Below are 18,232 nucleotides of genomic sequence, written 5' to 3'. Positions count from 1 at the left end.
CATGATTTGGGATCTGGCCTCCTATGTTTTAGGAGTTGATACCTTCAACCAACATTTGCAAAAGCTTGCATACTCTTTTAGTCAATAATTTGTACCACTTTCTTTGGTAGAAATAACAGTTCCAAACATTTCCTATAGCTGCCTATGGTCTTTCTCTGGTTTGCTTTTGGATTGTTTTTCTACCTTCCCTTGCAAAAATTTTCTAGTTCAGAAATAGTTTAAGATTTCCTCACATTCAGCACAAATCGTATGATTTTTCCACAAACCGAATGTTAGTTATGGGAACTATGCAGACCAGCTGAAAAGTATTTTCTTTCTTTTCTATAAGTATTTACTGTTGGTGGAACATTAGTTTCTAGAATATGGTGGTGTTCAGTTGAATATTTCTATGTACAGATTGTTCTTGTATTCTAATGTACAAGTATCCAAGACCATTGGATACTGCACTGGTAAGGTGATACTTGGCATACTATGTCCAGTTCTGGTAGCATGATACAAAAATGATGTTAAGATTCTAGAAAAGTGCAGAGAAGAGTAACAAAAATAATTAGGAGTCTGGAAGCTAAACCATATGCTGAACAGATTCAAGAGCTGGATAAGTCTAATCTAATAAAGAGAAAGATTGGGAGTGGAAAGCTAGCAGTCTTCCAATATTTGAGGGGCTGTCACAGGAAAGGTAAGGGGGTCAATATATTCTCCAAAGCACCTGAAGGCAAGACAAAAAATTACACGTGGAAGCTTAACAAAGTGAGATCCAACCTAGAATTAGGAAGAAATTTCCTGTCAGTGAGAACAATTTATCAGTGGAACAGTTTGCCTCCAGAAATTGTAGGTGCTCCATCGCTGGGGATTTTAAGAAGAGACTAGACAGTCATTTGTCTGAAATGGTATAGGGTCTTCTGCTTTAGCAGGTGGTTGGACTAGAAGATTTCTAAAATCCCTTCCAGCTCTGTTATTCTGTTATACTGTGGACAACAATGCCAATGTCATTTAAACTTACACAGCCAAATATCTGCAGTAATCTATGGGTTTTAATGTGTAAATTTGATTAATTTTCAAATAGTTCTAACAAAGATTTCTAGATCTTGTCTTAACTTAACTTCCAGTTTTGTGTAAATGGATAGCTTTAACTATTTCAAAATTTCTTTATAATGTTTTTTTTATTTTAAAATGAATTACTTTCCTTTTCAAATTCTCAGACAGTTGCCTTAAAGCAGGGGTGTCCAAACTTTTTTTGGTGAGGGCCAAATACAGAAAAATAAGCAAAGGCCCGGGCCACACTATTGAACCGGGGGGGGGGGGGTCTAAATTTTTTTCGTACCAGTTCTGTGGGCGTGGCTTATTTTGAGGTGTGGCTTGGTGGTCATGTGACTGGTGGGCATGGCTAACTGCTCATGTGACTGGGTGGGCATGGCTAACTGCTCATGTGACTGAGTGGATGTGGCTATGGGCATAGAACAGGGGTGTCCAAACTTGGTCTCTTTAAGACTTGTGGACTTCAACTCCCAGAGTCCCTCAGCCAGCAAAGCTGGCTGAGGAACTCTGGGAATTGAAGTCCACAAGTCTTAAAGAGACCAAGTTTGACACCCTGATCTTGGCTTTTGTTTTGTATTTGGTATGAACTTGAAACTCCCTTCGTTATTCCCTGCCCAAGGGGTGGAGGCGCGAGGAGCCTCGCCAGGCGGCCCGAGGAAGGCGAGGTAGAACTGCTGGGGTTGGGCACGCCAGCAGCCTCGTTCCGCTCGCCGCCTCCTCCGCCTCCTCCGCCTCCTTCGTTATTCCCTGCCCAAGGGGTGGAGGCGCGAGGAGCCTCACCAGGCGGCCCGAGGAAGGCGAGTAGAACTGCTGGGGTCGGGCACGCCAGCAGCCTCTTTCTCGCTCGCCGCCACCTCCTCCGCCCCCTCCCTTCGTTATTCCCTGCCCAAGGGGTGGAGGCGCGAGGAGCCTCACCAGGCGGCCCGAGGAAGGCGAGCGTAGAACTGCTGGGGTCGGGCACGGCCAGCAGCCTCTTTCCCGCTCGCCGCCTCCTCCGCCTCCTTCGTTATTCCCTGCCCAAGGGGTGGAGGCGCGAGAGCCTCGCCAGGCGGCCCGAGGAAGGCGAGGGTAGAACTGCTGGGGTTGGGCACGGCCAGCAGCCTCTTTCCCGCTCGCCGCTGCCTCCTCCGCCCCCTCCCTTCGTTATTCCCTGCCCAAGGGGTGGAGGCGCGAGGAGCCTCACCAGGCGGCCCGAGGAAGGCGAGGGTAGAACTGCTGGGGTCGGGCACGGCCAGCAGCCTCTTTCCCGCTCGCCGCCGCCTCCTCCTTCGTTATTCCCTGCCCAAGGGGTGGAGGCGCGAGGAGCCTCACCAGGCGGCCCGAGGAAGGCGAGGGTAGAACTGCTGGGGTCGGGCACGGCCAGCAGCCTCTTTCCCGCTCGCCGCCGCCTCCTCCGCCCCCTCCCTTCGTTATTCCCTGCCCAAGGGGTGGAGGCGCGAGGAGCCTCGCCAGGCGGCCCGAGGAAGGCGAGGGTAGAACTGCTGGGGTTGGGCACGGCCAGCAGCCTCGTTCCCGCTCGCCGCCGCCTCCTCCGCCCCCTCCCTTCGTTATTCCCTGCCCAAGGGGTGGAGGCGCGAGGAGCCTCACCAGGCGGCCCGAGGAAGGCGAGGGTAGAACTGCTGGGGTCGGGCACGGCCAGCAGCCTCTTTCCCGCTCGCCGCTGCCTCCTCCGCCCCCTCCCTTCGTTATTCCCTGCCCAAGGGGTGGAGGCGCGAGGAGCCTCACCAGGCGGCCCGAGGAAGGCGAGGGTAGAACTGCTGGGGTCGGGCACGGCCAGCAGCCTCTTTCCCGCTCGCCGCCGCCTCCTCCGCCCCCTCCCTTCGTTATTCCCTGCCCAAGGGGTGGAGGCGCGAGGAGCCTCGCCAGGCGGCCCGAGGAAGGCGAGGGTAGAACTGCTGGGGTCGGGCACGGCCAGCAGCCTCTTTCCCGCTCGCTGCCTCCTCCGCCCCTTCCCTTCATTATTCCCCGCCCATGGGGAGGAGCCGCGAGCCTCGCAGCGAACCACCGGGCAAGCACCGGGAGGCGGCCGAAAAGGGCCATATTCAGTTATACTTTCAGAATTTGCTGCGGGCCAATAAAAACTGACCCGCGGGCCGCAGTTGGCCCGCGGGCCGTAGTTTGGACACCCCTGCCTTAAAGAAACGTGTCATTGAAAGGGGACAAAATAACGATAATAATCTATGAAAACAATCAGAACATTAGTTTTTACCTATCAACTGATACAATAGACCGAAAAAGCTAATAACATTTGGAATTTATATATTTTAAAATAGCATTGAATCAACTGAAAGGTTGTTCAAACCTCTGCATCTGGCATATTCAATTTCTCATTTTGAATCTGTAAGCAGTTGCACATAAATTGTTTTTATCCAAATTTGCAGAAATGTGTTCTATGTGTGCCAACTCTACCATGCAGAAGTTGCATCAAGTTCAGTTAAATTTTATCAAGGGTGCCTAAACTTTTGCATTAATAAAGATATTGGATTTAGCTTTCTGTAGCTTATTAAATCCATCATAAATCTTCATCTGATTAATAGTATTAAGTAATCTCCATTACTTTGTACATATCATTCTAAAAAAATAATGAAAAATATGAAGTTCCTCTTTAGGCTACATGCACAGAGAAGACTATCGTTTACTTTCTATACCTTCCTATATCCCCAAATTCCTTATAATTAAGGTTTGTTCAAGTATAGGAGATTAACATTCTTTTCAATATGGAGATAATTTCTGACTTTTCTTTTGTTTGAACAGCCTTGAACTCTTTTTCACTTACTCAATTAAATTTATATCCCATATTTTCCACAGGAGCATATGCACCTTAAATAGCATGACCTCTTCACTTTTCTATAAGAAGCCTGACTGTGAAATAGATTGGGCTCAGGCAAGTTTTCACAGTTTAGGGTAGATTTGAACATGGACTTTACCAATCCTAGTCAAATACTTTTATCACTACATGTTACTAGCTATCTACTAAAATCAACTGTTGATTGTTTGATATTGTTTGACTCAAATTCAATATACATTAATTCCAAGTTTCTGTGATTGACAGATTTTCTAATGGCATTTATTAAAACAAAAAAAATTACCTCATCTTCTTGATTTTCTTTTCTTTTTGTATCTGTAGCATCAGCATCACCTTCAGTCATTCCATTATCAGGAAATCTGTCTTCAGTTTCAGCTTCATTGTCATCCTATGTCGGTAGAAATAGCAATCCTTTTACTACATAATGTATTTTCTTTTCTAACAGATTTAAAAGTAACCTTAGTTAACTGAAATATCAGGGATCATCATTAATTATGGAAGTTTCTCTTAAGACTCCAACTTCCTCAGCAAGCATCAAATTGCTCCTCATCCTATACTAGTTACTATAGAAATGTGATAGGTAATAGGACCCCAACTCTGGTTTGAATTATTTGATAATTTAATTAGCTGTTTGCACAAAATTAATATAGCTATGTCAGTATATGTAATACATGTGATAACCCTCATTTTCTAGTAGAGTAAATTCTGCCCTTCTAAATCATCAGATTAATTGAAAGGCCTGAATAGATAAAATTTATCCTTTTACTTCCCGAAGGGGGGAAAATTACTCAAGATTTTCCTTTTTGTACAGGAGTGTAATTGGTGAAAAGAAATTCCTGCCTAATAATTTCCAGCCAAGAATCTTCAGTGAATACTTTTCATATTTTATATTATATGTACACTCAAATAATATGTGATTAAGTGTAAAGTTAAGTGTATTCATCTGTTTTGGGAAATGTTTTGTAGGAAATTGTTGCCTTATTATCATGTATTCCCTTTTTCTTAATGAATTTGTTTATCATTTACAATCATGTGAAAAAGAAAGTACAACCTCTGAGTTCTATGGATTTACATTATCAGGACATAGTAAAAATCACCTGGTATTTAGCAGTTCTTAAAAGCAAGTAAACACAACTTCAGAAGAACAATACATGATATATTACACCATGTCATCATTTATTTTACAAAAAGAAAACCAAAACGGAGAAGCCAGGTGTGAAAAAATAAGTCTTGGACCACTCTTCTTTACAACATTGTTTCGATTCATAGATGTTTGTGAGCATTTGTTTATGTATACTTTTTGAGTTCCACCACAACATTTCAACTGGATTGAAGTGTGGACTTCAGTCTCTCTATTGCAATACCTTCATTCTTTTCTTTTTCAGCCAATCTGTTATAGATTTGCTGGTGTGCTTGGGATCATTGTTTTGTTGCCTGACCCAACGTTGACCAAGCTTTAGCTGACAGATGTCCCATTGTCTGCGGCCACAATGGAGCAGAAGGCCATGTGGTGTGTCAGGATGGCCTGCCATCCCCTTTGCCTGATGCCACCATGGGTTGGAATCGCCTGCCTCTATTAAATCTGGTATCAATCCATCCCACCGTCTCTCGGCTTGCCCTCTTTGCCCATTTCCCCTGAAAATAAGCCTTAATGTGTCTCCCCGCCCAAATATAAGACCGGGTCTTATTTTCGGGGAAACCTAGTAGAGACAAACAAACTTCTAAAACTTCACCTTTTATAGAGATGGTCACACTTACTGATGATCAATTGATCAAGGGCATCTGATTAGCAGCACCTGCCTACTTAGCATCATTCTACATATTGAAGCAGTAAAGGTGTATTTACTTTTTCATGGCTTCTCCATTTTGGCTTTCTTTTTGTAAAATATTTTTTTTTTATTTGCATTTATATCCCGCCCTTCTCCGAAGACTCAGGGAGGCTTACACTATGTTAAGCAATAGTCTTCATCCATTTGTATATTATATACAAAGTCAACTTATTGCCCCCAACAATCTGGGTCCTCATTTTACCTACCTTATAAAGGATGGAAGGCTGAGTCAACCTTCAAATAATGATAATAATAATAATATCAAATAATGATATGACATAATATATCATGCGTTGTTGTTCATCTGAGGTTATATTTACCTACTTTTCAGAACTGCCAAGAACAGATGATTTTTATATGTCCTGATATGTAATATTATAGAATTATAGAAAATCATAGAATTTGGCTTGCCCGCATTTTTCCGAAAATAAACTCTTATGCATCTTTTGCCCCCCCCCCCAAATATAAGACTGGGTCTTATTTGGGGGGAAACATGGTAGCAAATGTCATATACTGTTAATGTTTTAGCAATGTTTTAGACTTTTAAGGCATTTTTATTGTTCTTTCTAGATGTTTATCTAGACAAGACACATTTTCTATATATTTTATATATAGAAATATATTTTCTATATATTTTCTATATATTTTCTACATCTGGTCTGAAGGCAGGGGGGGAGGGGTTTGTTCCAGGACTAGAGGGTGGTTCAATCTGTACGGTAAGTGGGAGAGGCAGATATGGCGGAGGGGGGGGCGTATCGAGTTTGGGGAGCACGTGCGCGATGTCTGAAAGCGATCACGTGCTCCGGCCCCTTAGTCCCTACCCGTTCCTCGGGCGGCCGTGATCCTCAGAGCCTGGATCTTCGGCTGATGTTATGTAATGCCCGGTCCGTGGTAAATAAAGCCCCCTTGATCTGTGATCTTATTCAGGGGGAGTCCGCGGACCTTATGGGCATTACGGAGACCTGGTTGGGGCCAGAGGGGGGGTGCCCCTCGTTGAACTATGCCCCCCAGGTTCCCGAGCATTCCATCAGCCGAGGGCCCAGGGTAGGGGTGGAGGGGTGGCGGTTGTCATTAAGGAAGATCTAGAGCCGAGGGAGGCCACTGTTCCTCAGATTGCCGGCTGTGAATCCCTTTATGTGAGGTGGGGCCATAGGAATCAGTTGGGCTTGTTGATCACGTACCTGGCTCCTTGCTGCGTGACCACAGCCCTGCCCGAGCTGCTGGAGTTATTTGCCACTGTGGCAGGTGAGACCCCAGACTTATAGTTATGGGGGATTTCAACTTGCCATCAGCTGGCTTATCATCGACTGCAGCTCGGGAGTTCCAGGCTTCCATGACGGCCTTGGACCTGATACGAGTAAATGATGGCCCTACGCACATGGGGGGAAGCACGCTGGACCTGATTTATATCTCTGGTCAGTGGTCAAATGATCTGATACTAGACGATTTAGTAACAGAACTAATGTCATGGTCTGATCATTTTCTCCTTCGCCTAGACTTCCGAACCGCCACCCACCATCGCAGGGAGACGGAGCCTCTACGTTGGTTCCGTCCCAGGCGCCTGATGGACCCTGAGGGGTTCCTGGCGGAGCCTGGGCCATTCCCTGAGGGTCTGGCCCGCGGCACGACTGAGGGAGTAGTTGCGGCCTGGGAACAGGCGCGGCTGGGGCCTTGGACCGTGTCGTGCCTTTGCGGCCTCTGACCCGGCGCAGATCTCGACCGGCCCCTTGGTTCTCCGAGGGGCTGAGAGAGATGAAACGCCGGAGAAGACGCCTAGAGAGCACTTGGAGGTCCAGTCGTTCCGAAGCTGATCGGACACTAGTTAGGTCCTATTCTAGGACCTACCTAGTGGCAATGAGGAGGCGAGGCGCTCCTCGCCTCCACCCTCATTGCGTCGGCAGATAACCGCCCGGCCGCCCTGTTTGGTGACCGCTCCCTCCTTCATCAGGAGGTGCGGGATGACCCGTTACAGGGGCGATGCCGAGGAGTTTAGTGGTTATCTATATGACAAAATCGCTCAGCTCGGGATGGTCTGGACCGAAATTGGGATGATCAAGCGAGGGAGAGGAGGCACGTCTTGTTGAGCCTGTTTGGGATGGGTTTGACCCTGTGGCTCCGAGGCGTGGACAGGTTGTTGGGAGGCTCCGCGCCACTACATGTTTATTGGATCCGTGTCCTTCCTGGCTGGTGCTGGCTACTCAGGAGGTGACACGAGGCTGGCTCAGAGGATTATAAATGCTTCTTTGTTGGAAGGGTTTTCCTGCCGCCTTGAAAGAGGCGGTGGTGAGACCCTCCTTAAGAAGCCCTCTTTGGACCTGGCTATTTTGGGAAACTATCGGCCAGTCTCCAACCTTCGCTTTGTTGCGAAGGTTGTAGAGAGTGCTGTGGCGCGTCAGCTACCCCAATACCTGGAAGAATCCGTCTATCTAGACCCGTTCCAGTCCGGCTTCCGACCCGGTTACAGCACGGAGACAGCTTTGGTCGCATTGGTGGATGATCTCTGGAGGGCCAGGGACAGGGGTTATTCCTCTGCCCTGGTCCTATTAGACCTCTCAGCGGCTTTTGGTACCATCGACCATGGTATCTTGCTGCGCCGGCGGGGGGGATTGGGAGTGGGAGGCACCGTTTATCGGTGGTTCTCCTCCTATCTCTCCGACCGGCCGCAGACGGTGTTGACAGGGGGGCAGAGGTCGACCGCGAGGGCCCTCACTTGTGGGGTGCCGCAGGGGTCGATTCTCGCCTTCTGTTCAACATCTACATGAAGCCTTTGGGTGAGATCATCAGTGGCTTTGGGGTGAAGTACCATCAGTACGCTGATGACACTCAGCTGTACTTCTCCACCCCAGGTCACCCCAATGAAGTTGTCAAAGTGCTGTCCCGGTGCTGGGAAGCCGTACGGGTCTGGATGGGGAGAAACAGGCCCAAGCCCAACCCCTCCAAGCCGGAGTGGCTGTGGATGCCGGCATCTCGATTCAGTCAGCTGCAGCTGCAGCTGACTGTTAGAGGCGAGTTATTGGCCCCAAAGGATAGGGTGCGCAACTTAGGTGTCCTCCTGGATGAGCGGCTGTCGTTTGAAGACCATTTGACGGCCGTCTCCAGGGGGGCCTTCCACCAGGTCCGCCTGGGTCGGCAGTTGCGGCCCTTCCTTGTTCGGGATGCCTAATGCTCAGTCACTCATGCACTCGTACCTCTCGCTTGGATTATTGTAATGCTCTCTACATGGGGCTCCTTAAGGTGCACCAAGGCTTCAGCTAGTCCAGAATGCAGCTGCGGGTGATAGAGGGAGGATCTCGTACCTCCCACGTAACACCCCTCCTGCGCAGACTGCACTGGCTACCTGTCGCTTTTCGGGTGCACTTTAAGGTTTTGGTTATGACCTTTAAAGCGCTCCATGGCTTAGGACCCGGGTACTTACGGGACCGCCTACTGTTACCATATGCCTCCCACCGACCCGTACGCTCTCACAGAGAGGGACTTCTCAGGGTGCCGTCCGCCAAGCAATGTCGGCTGGCGGCCCCCAGGGGAAGGTCCTTCTCTGTGGGGGCTCCCACACTCTGGAATGAACTTCCCCCGGGTTTACGCCAAATACCTGACCTTCGGACCTTTCGCCGCGAACTGAAGACGCATCTTTTTATTCGCGCGGGGCTGGCTTAAATTTTATGGATTGTATAGTTTTATTATTAATTTTAAACGGGGTTTTAATTTCTATATATTTTAAAATTTTAGGCAAATTATAATAAGTTTTTTAATTTTGCATTTTATAGATTATTGTCTTGTCTGTTTTTATTTGCCTGTACACCGCCCTGAGTCCTTCGGGAGAAGGGCGGTATAAAAATCAAATAAATGAAATGAATGAATGAAAAACTTCCTTCTCTTCCTGTATTTGAGTAAGAATATTGTCATTGAAAGTCCCACCTAGAGGACCAGAAATATGGACTGCACATATCAGTTTATATGTTAGATTAATATGTAAATATAGTATGTAATGAAATTGTGTAGGATGACATGGAACATTTCCCAAAAAAAAGGTAACTGAAAAACAAGCTGCACATATATAAATATTGTTATATATTTACTTACTATAGGCCTATAGACTACATAGAGTACAAACAACACAGATATATTTTAAACATGCATTTATATCAATGTAATTTTTTCATTCAGCTTACTAAAGTTTTAAAATGCTAATTCAGCTAAGGCTTTTTCATCTTTACCTGATCTTCTTGTGAAGCACCAATTTCTTCCTCAGCTTCTAAATCTTTCTGAATTGCTTTTCGAGTGCTAACAGTGTTATAAGATGCCAACTTTAAACTCTTTCTTTTAATTGTTTCCAGCAACATTTTAAAGAATCTGGGTAGGATGGATAAGAGAAATAGAATACAGCTTCTGGAATAGAACGTTACAACATACTTTCCTAGATCCATCAGTTCAGATGATAAATATAAAGAGAACTTTAAATCATTTTGTAACAACATTATTCATTATTTATAACATTATTCATTTTTAAAGCAAAATTAGATATTTTTCTTCTGCTCCTGAAGTCTATTTTTTTTGTATCTTAAGAGAAAAGTGTTTTAATAATATTGAAAAAAAATTATTCCAATACTAATGATGCCATTTTAAAAAGTTAGTGTTATAAAAGCAAAACTGTACTTATAACTGTAAGTATAAATCAGTAGCTAGCCCCCAATCTTAAATAAATGGGTGAGACAGGAGGTAGAGTGCAGCCTAACTTCATTTTCTCAGGAAATGATAGCACTCATTCTCTCAGACTGAAATAAAGACAGAAACAAAAATAAGGTTGCCACTTAAGTCCACAAACATACTAATAAATTTCAAATTCTCTTTCAGCAACATAATGGAAGGTAACCATTTTGGTGGGGCAATATGAGGGCCTCTTTAATTTTGTGTGGTACCCAAGTATGAATGAGGTGAAAAAGGGAAAATTGGCGGTGATAAGAAGTAAAAAAGTCAGAGTAGAGATATTTTTCCTCTGGTCTGGACTTCTGTTTTCTTTGTTCTCTTGGCATCTGAGCGGATTTTGGAAAGCCTGTGCATTGCCCTTCCATACAAATTTCATTATACAGGCAGTCCTGAATGCATCAAGTAAAAAGAATGGCAAAGTCTTACTATTTTTATTAAAATTATTTATGGCAGAGTTTTCCAAAATTTGTGATGCTGTGTCTCTGCAAACTAATAAATTAATTTGCATGGAATCTCCTTTCCCCAAATGAATAATGATATTGATGATGAAACAATTGAGAGAGCATGCCTAAGAAAGCAGTGGTTACCTAAGATAATGAACTCAGTGTCATATTTTCCTCCTGGCTTGAAGGAGCTGCTCCTACCCAGTATTGTACCTTTCACTCTCATTAGCCATGCCCCATTTGTGACTCCTTTCCTGGCACCCTAGGAGTGAAAGCTCAGCAAACTCCTGTCTTCAATGCTTCTGGGCTCCTAAGAATTTATGACGACCCTCATGACCCCCACAATTTCCTCCTCACTGTGTGTTTAACAATTGGAAACTTGTCGGGAGAGGATACTGACCTGGTCTCCATAAAATGTAAGATGTCCCTTGGCTTCACACATTTTTCTTCTTGATAGCATTCATAAGGCAGAAAACTAAATCTGATGGTGTAGATGCGATGCTTGCTTAATGTCCCTTCCAAACACAAAGTTTCTTCAATATTCACTTTGTGTAACACCTGAAACAATAAAAAAGAGTGCCTATGAATGCTAACTATTTGTAATATCATGCTTTCCCACTCTCTAAATCAGGGGTGTCAAACTTGATTTTATTGAGGGCTGCATCAGGGTTGTGTTTGACCTGGGGTGTGTGGCCTGTGTGGGCATGGCCAGCTCAATGTCACTTGTGTTGGGGGCATCTGTGGTGGCATGAGTGCTCTGCCAGCAAAAACAGGCTTCTAAACTCTGTTTTCGGCTGCAACAGCCTCCTGCCATTTTTGCTGGCAGAGGCACCACTGGCCGGTCCTTCACTGTTTCCAGGGTGGCCCCGCAGACCAGATCTAAGCACCCCATGGGCTGGATCTGGCCTTCGGGCCTTGAGTTTGACACCCCTGTTCTAAATCATCTGTCCACATCACAAATTTAAAACTGGAGGAGGAATATGGACCTTTTTTTTTAAAAAAAAAGATAAATGTATCCTCCACAGAAAATTTACAATTTCAAGATGATAAAGTGAAAAAGGTACTAAGGCTTTTGCACACTCCTGCAATCTTCTTACCCATGAGCTAAATATTAAGATTCAATTGGGTAAGGAACCTCAAATTCAAGTGCTTTACAGCATAGCAAAAATGGGTTCTATAAGTTTTCACTCAATTAATTCCTTACTAGTAAAAATTAACTTTTATGTGGTTTAAAAAACAAATTTTAAGTAACAAATTGAAATTATTCTAAATAGCATTTTTATTTAATACCCACTAACTATACTTCCTTTGTACTGAGTCACTAGCAGCTTCAATGCTGGGAATTTATAATCAGTCTTTGCAAAATTAGGCAAAACAAAGCTAGAATGTAATAGGGAAATGAAAACCAGTTAAAGCCCATTAGTCCAAATTCTAAAAAATAAAAGAAAGGCTGATTGGCACATCAGGGTGGATAAAAATCAATGATAATTTTTTTTAAAAGTCGGATTTTTTTATTTAAATTGGATTTTTTTGATTTTTATCGAATTTATTTTAATAAAATGTTTTTGGAGTAAAAATCTATCTAAAGATAGTTCTCTATTTATTTATACATTATACATTAATAATTTAGTTTATTCAGCATGAAATGGAGCTTACTTATGTAGCATGAGGCTGCATATTCTGCAATGTTTACATTTTTTGTAAACTCATTCAATGAATCCAAGCTCTGAAAGCTGAGATAACAAGCACTGCATTGATGCATTCACACAACTTCACAGTAACCATGAGATAAATCATAAAACAAAGTTCAGGAATATTCCATTGTTTTGCAATTTTATTTACACTACAAACAGTATGATTCTTTGAAGAGATGGCAGTGCCTGTTAGCGGGCATCGACTCCCCTGCTGCCTGCCACGTCCCTCACCTTGTTGTGTCACTGCTGCATCACCAGCCATCCCATTAAAGTGAATGGGACTGTCGGTGAGTCAACAGCGGGTCAGAGAAGCCGCTGCGGAACAGAAATGAGTTGCTCTTTAAAAATTATGATTTAAACCAAGTTGATTTAAATCAAGCCTTTTTACTAATTTAAATCAAATCCACCCTGTGGCACATCTTGAGGAAACTGCAACCATTCTGTAGAAAGTAATATGAAAGAATATTATTTACTTTAAAAAAAAATCCCTCAGAGCTGATATGATGATTCTTCCGCCCATACAGGACTTACCTCACCTAGGCACACTCTGCTAAGCTTCTTCTTGAGCCTTTTCACCCTTTTGTGAGCTTTCTTGATATTAAGGACAGGAATGCTCATCATGGGAGTTTTGATTTTAGCACTAGCTACCATCAGAATCTCCCGCAACCTTTAATAAAGAAGTATTACACATTTAGTCACAAAGACAGTTAATACTCAGCAAGATAAGTGACTAGGTTTTTACCTGGTCAGCTTTATTCTTCTTATAACTAACTAGACTAGACTAGACTAGACTAGACTAGACTAGACTAGACTAGACTTTTTTATTGGCCAAGTGTGATTGGACACACAAGGAATTTGTCTTGGTGCATATGCTCTCAGTGTACATAAAAGAAAAAATACCTTCATTAAGTACAACACTTACAACACTTAAAGTTAGTCATAGGGTACAAATTTAACACTTAATGATAAAACACTTAATGATAGTCATAGATAAACTAAGATAAACATTCAAAGTCTGACTTTGTCTGCTGCCTTCAGTATCATTAAATAGGGCTAAAAACACTCTCCCTAGAAAGCAGAAACTCATTTATATAAGCAACAGAACTATCAAAATCTGAAGTAGCAAAATAATAATAGCAGCAGAAAGTAAAGCAGTATTCTACTTTTCTACTAAATACCGTATATACTCGAATATAAGCCGATCCGAGTATAAGCCGAGGTCCCCAATTTTACCCCAAAAACTGGGGTAAACTGGGGACTCGAGTATAAGCCGAGGGTGGGAAATGAGGCACCTACCGGTTGGGGAAACCCTCCCTCCCTCAGCTGAGAAGGCTGGCGGCTCCCGCGCCCCGCCCTCTCACTGCACCGGCAGGGCTTCAGTCCGGTAAAATGTGAAAGAGAAAAAAAACTCGAGTATAAGCCGTATATACTCGAGTATAAGCCGAGGGGCTTAAAAAAAAAAAACTTGAGTATAAGCCGTATAGACCCGAGTATAAGCCGAGGGGACGTTTTTCAGCACAAAAAATGTGCTGAAAAACTCGGCTTATACTCGAGTATATACGGTAAATCAAATCAACATGCAGTGATAATAAATCTGAATCAAATAACCTTTAATGGAGTTCTTATTCAATGTTTTATGCTAAGTATCAACTGTAATCAAACCAATTTAAGTGACTTAAAGTGGGCACTATCAAGTTTAATTAATTGCTATTATTATTGTTGTTCTTGTTATTGAAAGCTTGAGACAAGATATATTTTCCTCAACTCTTTTAGGATTGAACAAGATATGTAATTTTGGGTACTGTTAGATAGCAATTACTCACCATTAGTCTTATTGGCCAGAATTCATAAAAGCTATAATTTATCAATATCTAGAGAACTATATTATGCACATTCCAAAATTAATCTATCATTAAACAGCAAAACCATTTTGTCATGGTAAATAATTTATTTTATTTATTTATTTATTTATTATTCCAATGGAAACACTCACTTGTTTGTGGATTAGCTGTTAAAAAGGGATGTTTAGGATAAACAGATTCCTGGTCTCATGTCTTCTACCATGTTTCTCCAAAAAGATGACCCACATTGAAAAGAAGCCCTATCACGTTTTTGAGCACAGGCGATCAAATTAAGCCCCATCCACAAAATTAGCCCTAATTAAAACCCCGCCCATCCTGGGGTGCAAGGGGTGGGGCCAGGCACACAGGTAAAAAGTAAGCTAGGGTGGGGATGGGGAAGGTGGAGCTGCCCTACTTACCAGGCCTTGCACACCCCGATACCTGTCTCGCCTTCTTCGGCGGCTGCTTGCCGCCACTCACATGCATCGCCCTGGCCTCCATTTTGCTTCAGATGCATCCCAGAAGGTATCTGCAGCCGATAACAGAGCTCTGGGTCAATCTGGAGCTCTGTTATCAGCTGCAGATGCTTTCCGGCAGGCATCTGAAGGCGAAATGGAGGCTGGGGTGATACGTGAATGGTGGCAAGAGGCCGCAGAAGTGGGCCAGGAGCGGGCACCTGCTGGGTGGACTGTCAGTGCCAACACTGCAAGATGAGTCATTAATTAGAGCCCTCAAAAAGAAGGCCTAGCTGCTTTTTCGGGGGTCAAAAGAAAATAAGACCCGGCCTTTTTTTTTGGAGAAACACAGTACTTTTCTCCCCATGTTATATTAATTGGTAATAAAGCATGGTAAGAGAATGGGATGTATGCATTTTGGAACAGTAAAGCCATTAAAAAAAGATGAGATGCTATCTTACCTTGGGATACCAAGAGTAACATTCATTTCACCCCTTCCAGCAAAGTGAAAGGTATTCAGGGTCATCTGAGTGGAGGGTTCCCCAATACTCTGAGCAGCAAGAAGTCCCACAGCTTCTCCGGGGTCACAGAGTGATTGTTGCCATTTTAAATAGAGCAGCTCCTGTAATCTAAAGACACAGTATTATCATCATCTGTTTGTGTGAAATAAGCCCATAACCTGGTGCAGCAATTTTACTTTCAAACATAGAGTTCAAATTGCATCCACCCACAAAGGACAAGATCTTAATGCTTTATTTCCTCGTCTATACATCAAATCATGCTTCATCTAATTAATTTGTTTCTCATACTTTAACCTAACCCTGATCTAAGAGCAAGCCCCACTGAAATTGGCTTGGCTTACATCCAAAAAAATTTGCGTTTGTTTGCTTTGTTAAAAAAAATGGATAAACACACACTTCATTTTTATGTTTCTCTCTCTCAAGATTTAATGAAGCATCATCTCTTTTTAATTTCCAACTTACAAAAGGAATTAACAACAATCACAGCCTCTTCATTACAATAGTTATTCCTTAAAAAGGCAATTGTATGGAAAGAAAGGAGCAAGGATGAAATTCATTACTTAATTTTTGATTAACAAAATTTATCAAAAGAAGTACTCTCTTGTTAAGAAAGCTTATAACCTTAATCTTTTAGATTTGAGCAATCTGTTTAGAGACTAAAATAATTTCTTAATGGATGAAAAAGTTGCTATAATAATAAATGGATTGATACAAACTGAAAACCTCAAGTCAATGAGGTTTTATGTTATTATTCTATGACAGAAATCCAGTGTTTCTTAGAAGAGAGATAAAACATAGCTGTGACATGCTAGACTCTAAACAAGAAGCATTAATAGATCAACATAAATGAATTTACTACCTCTGTGAAGAAAGTTCAGATTTGCTATAGTTAAGCCTATTCTGAGCATCCCACTCTCCAAGGAAAGTCTTAACTTCATTTTCAAATGTTTCAGACACTGATGCAAAATAAATATCTGGCCGCCAGACTGAAAGGCTAGGATCAGGACACCTTGCTGCCCTCTTCCGATACTTCCTGCGGGTTTTTTCATTCAGCTCATACCACATATTTAACAGCTGTAATGGATACCAGAATTAAAAAAGGAAATGAGCATTTGAGACTGGTGAATTATTTATTTGAATATTACAATATAGTTCAATAAGTAATGAAAGATATATTTATCAATTATGGAATAACCTTAAGAGCTGCAGGATCTCGGCCATATACAGATATTCCTTCTGTAGAGATCTCAGCTTTCATATCAGCCAACATTTCTTGGGAAAACAGCAAAAAGCCTCCTTTCCTTCTCAAAGAGTGTTGATGCTTTGCTTGCCATTTCTTGACTAATTTAAACTGCTTAGAAGCTTGCTGAGGATTCATTTTTGGCATAGCTTCATCTAAATGCTTAGATTTCCAAATCACCTATAACAAATGCACAAAATCAAATTTTTTGAAGGTCGAGTATTCTCCCATCTTTCAAAGTATAAGTACATTCCCCATCAGTATGTTAAAATTATTCAGACAGAAAGCAATGGTATCACTGTATAAAGGAGTGCCCTCAACCCACAGTGATGATATAAAAGTACTCCCTAAAAACCTATATAGCCTATACTTTAACCAGACCATCATATCCAGTCGTTTACCACCACAATGGAGCTAATTATTCTTATAATGACCAAAAAATGATCTGACCATAAAAAATGGAAATCATAGTTATGACCTCTACCTTGAGATCACATTCCAACTACCCTGAAGCAGATTTTATGAACTTGAAATATGCACATGTTGTCTTGAAGGCCATGATATTCCAAGTCAACTCTAACTCCAGATTTCAGAAATCCCAAAGCATCAAAAAGTGCACAAAATTAACTACAACCCTAGTAGTGAAGTCAGTAGGGTGTATGGTATACCAGCAGCATCTCCTGGTTATCTACGAAGCTGAACTTCAAAACAGGGCCTCAGATCCAGTCACCTCCAGAGGAGGATGTCAGGTCACAGTCAAATTCCCCAGAGAATCATTTTCATTTCACATTGGGGAAGCATTTAAAACCCAGTTAGACACTTTTTGGACCTTCTGACCTTATCCAACCAAGTCTCAATGATGCAAGTCAGATTAAACAATTTCAGCTTGTGGCCAACAACTTGAACAATCCAGCATGTAGGATTGCAGGGTGAAACTAATGAGCCAAAAGGGAGAACTGGTTTATAAGTACTATTATGACAGGATTATGCCAGAAATGAAGCTTCTGGAAAAAGTAATACATCTTTCCTTCCTCATTTCTTTCATATCCCATAATGAAAAATTCTTTTAAGATAGTCTTATATTTCTTATTTTCATAACAGCCTAACCTAATATACTTCCTTATTATATCCAAACTTACCTTGTGATTATCTGCAATGAAAGGAAATTGTTTGGGGTGCAAATACTGTGTCTTAGGGATATCCAGTCCATCTTCTCCATACAGAAACTGAACCACACTGCCATCACTATCTCGTACAGACATGTCATAATGAACAATCAGTCCCTCTAAATGTTTTATGATACACCTATTTGAGAACAGCCACACATGAAGGAAGAGCCATTTAGAATTATAGGACTACACACAATCCTATATTTTATTTTTGTTTGTTTTTTATCCTAAAGCTACTTAAATTAGGCAGAAATGATGTTACAAGCTAAAGGACTTTAAGAGACATTTTTACCTTTGAAGATATCCTGATCGGCTGGTTTTAACTGCAGTATCCACCAGACCTTCCCTACCAGCCATACAGTGGAAGAAGAATTCCTAGAAAACATAGATCCTCTGTGAGTAAAATACATTTTCCCCTTATGAGCAGACAATAGCATACTAGCCTTTTAAAAAGCCAAACAGGAACTAAAATTATTACTTTGAATATTGCATATT

General features: G+C 42.4%; 1 protein-coding gene across 2 annotated transcripts in view; it reads right to left on the bottom strand.

Annotated features, from left to right (window-relative positions):
* The window catches only part of POLR1A (RNA polymerase I subunit A), a 53,751-nt gene that overhangs the window by 7,282 nt on the left and 28,237 nt on the right, over positions 1-18,232 (bottom strand). For both annotated transcript variants that reach the window (XM_058183398.1, XM_058183399.1), the window contains exons 21-29: positions 18,030-18,112; positions 17,708-17,873; positions 16,524-16,748; positions 16,188-16,402; positions 15,269-15,436; positions 13,043-13,178; positions 11,218-11,375; positions 9,885-10,020; positions 4,125-4,229 (exon numbers count right to left, since the gene is read on the bottom strand). In XM_058183398.1, the coding sequence (XP_058039381.1) occupies positions 4,125-4,229; positions 9,885-10,020; positions 11,218-11,375; positions 13,043-13,178; positions 15,269-15,436; positions 16,188-16,402; positions 16,524-16,748; positions 17,708-17,873; positions 18,030-18,112 (1,392 nt within the window). The remainder of the gene's footprint in view (positions 1-4,124; positions 4,230-9,884; positions 10,021-11,217; positions 11,376-13,042; positions 13,179-15,268; positions 15,437-16,187; positions 16,403-16,523; positions 16,749-17,707; positions 17,874-18,029; positions 18,113-18,232) is intronic.

Source organism: Ahaetulla prasina, chromosome 4, assembly GCF_028640845.1.
Source record: "Ahaetulla prasina isolate Xishuangbanna chromosome 4, ASM2864084v1, whole genome shotgun sequence".
In the NCBI taxonomy this organism is placed as follows: Eukaryota; Metazoa; Chordata; class Lepidosauria; order Squamata; family Colubridae; genus Ahaetulla; species Ahaetulla prasina.
This window is presented reverse-complemented; position numbering and strand designations above follow the sequence as displayed.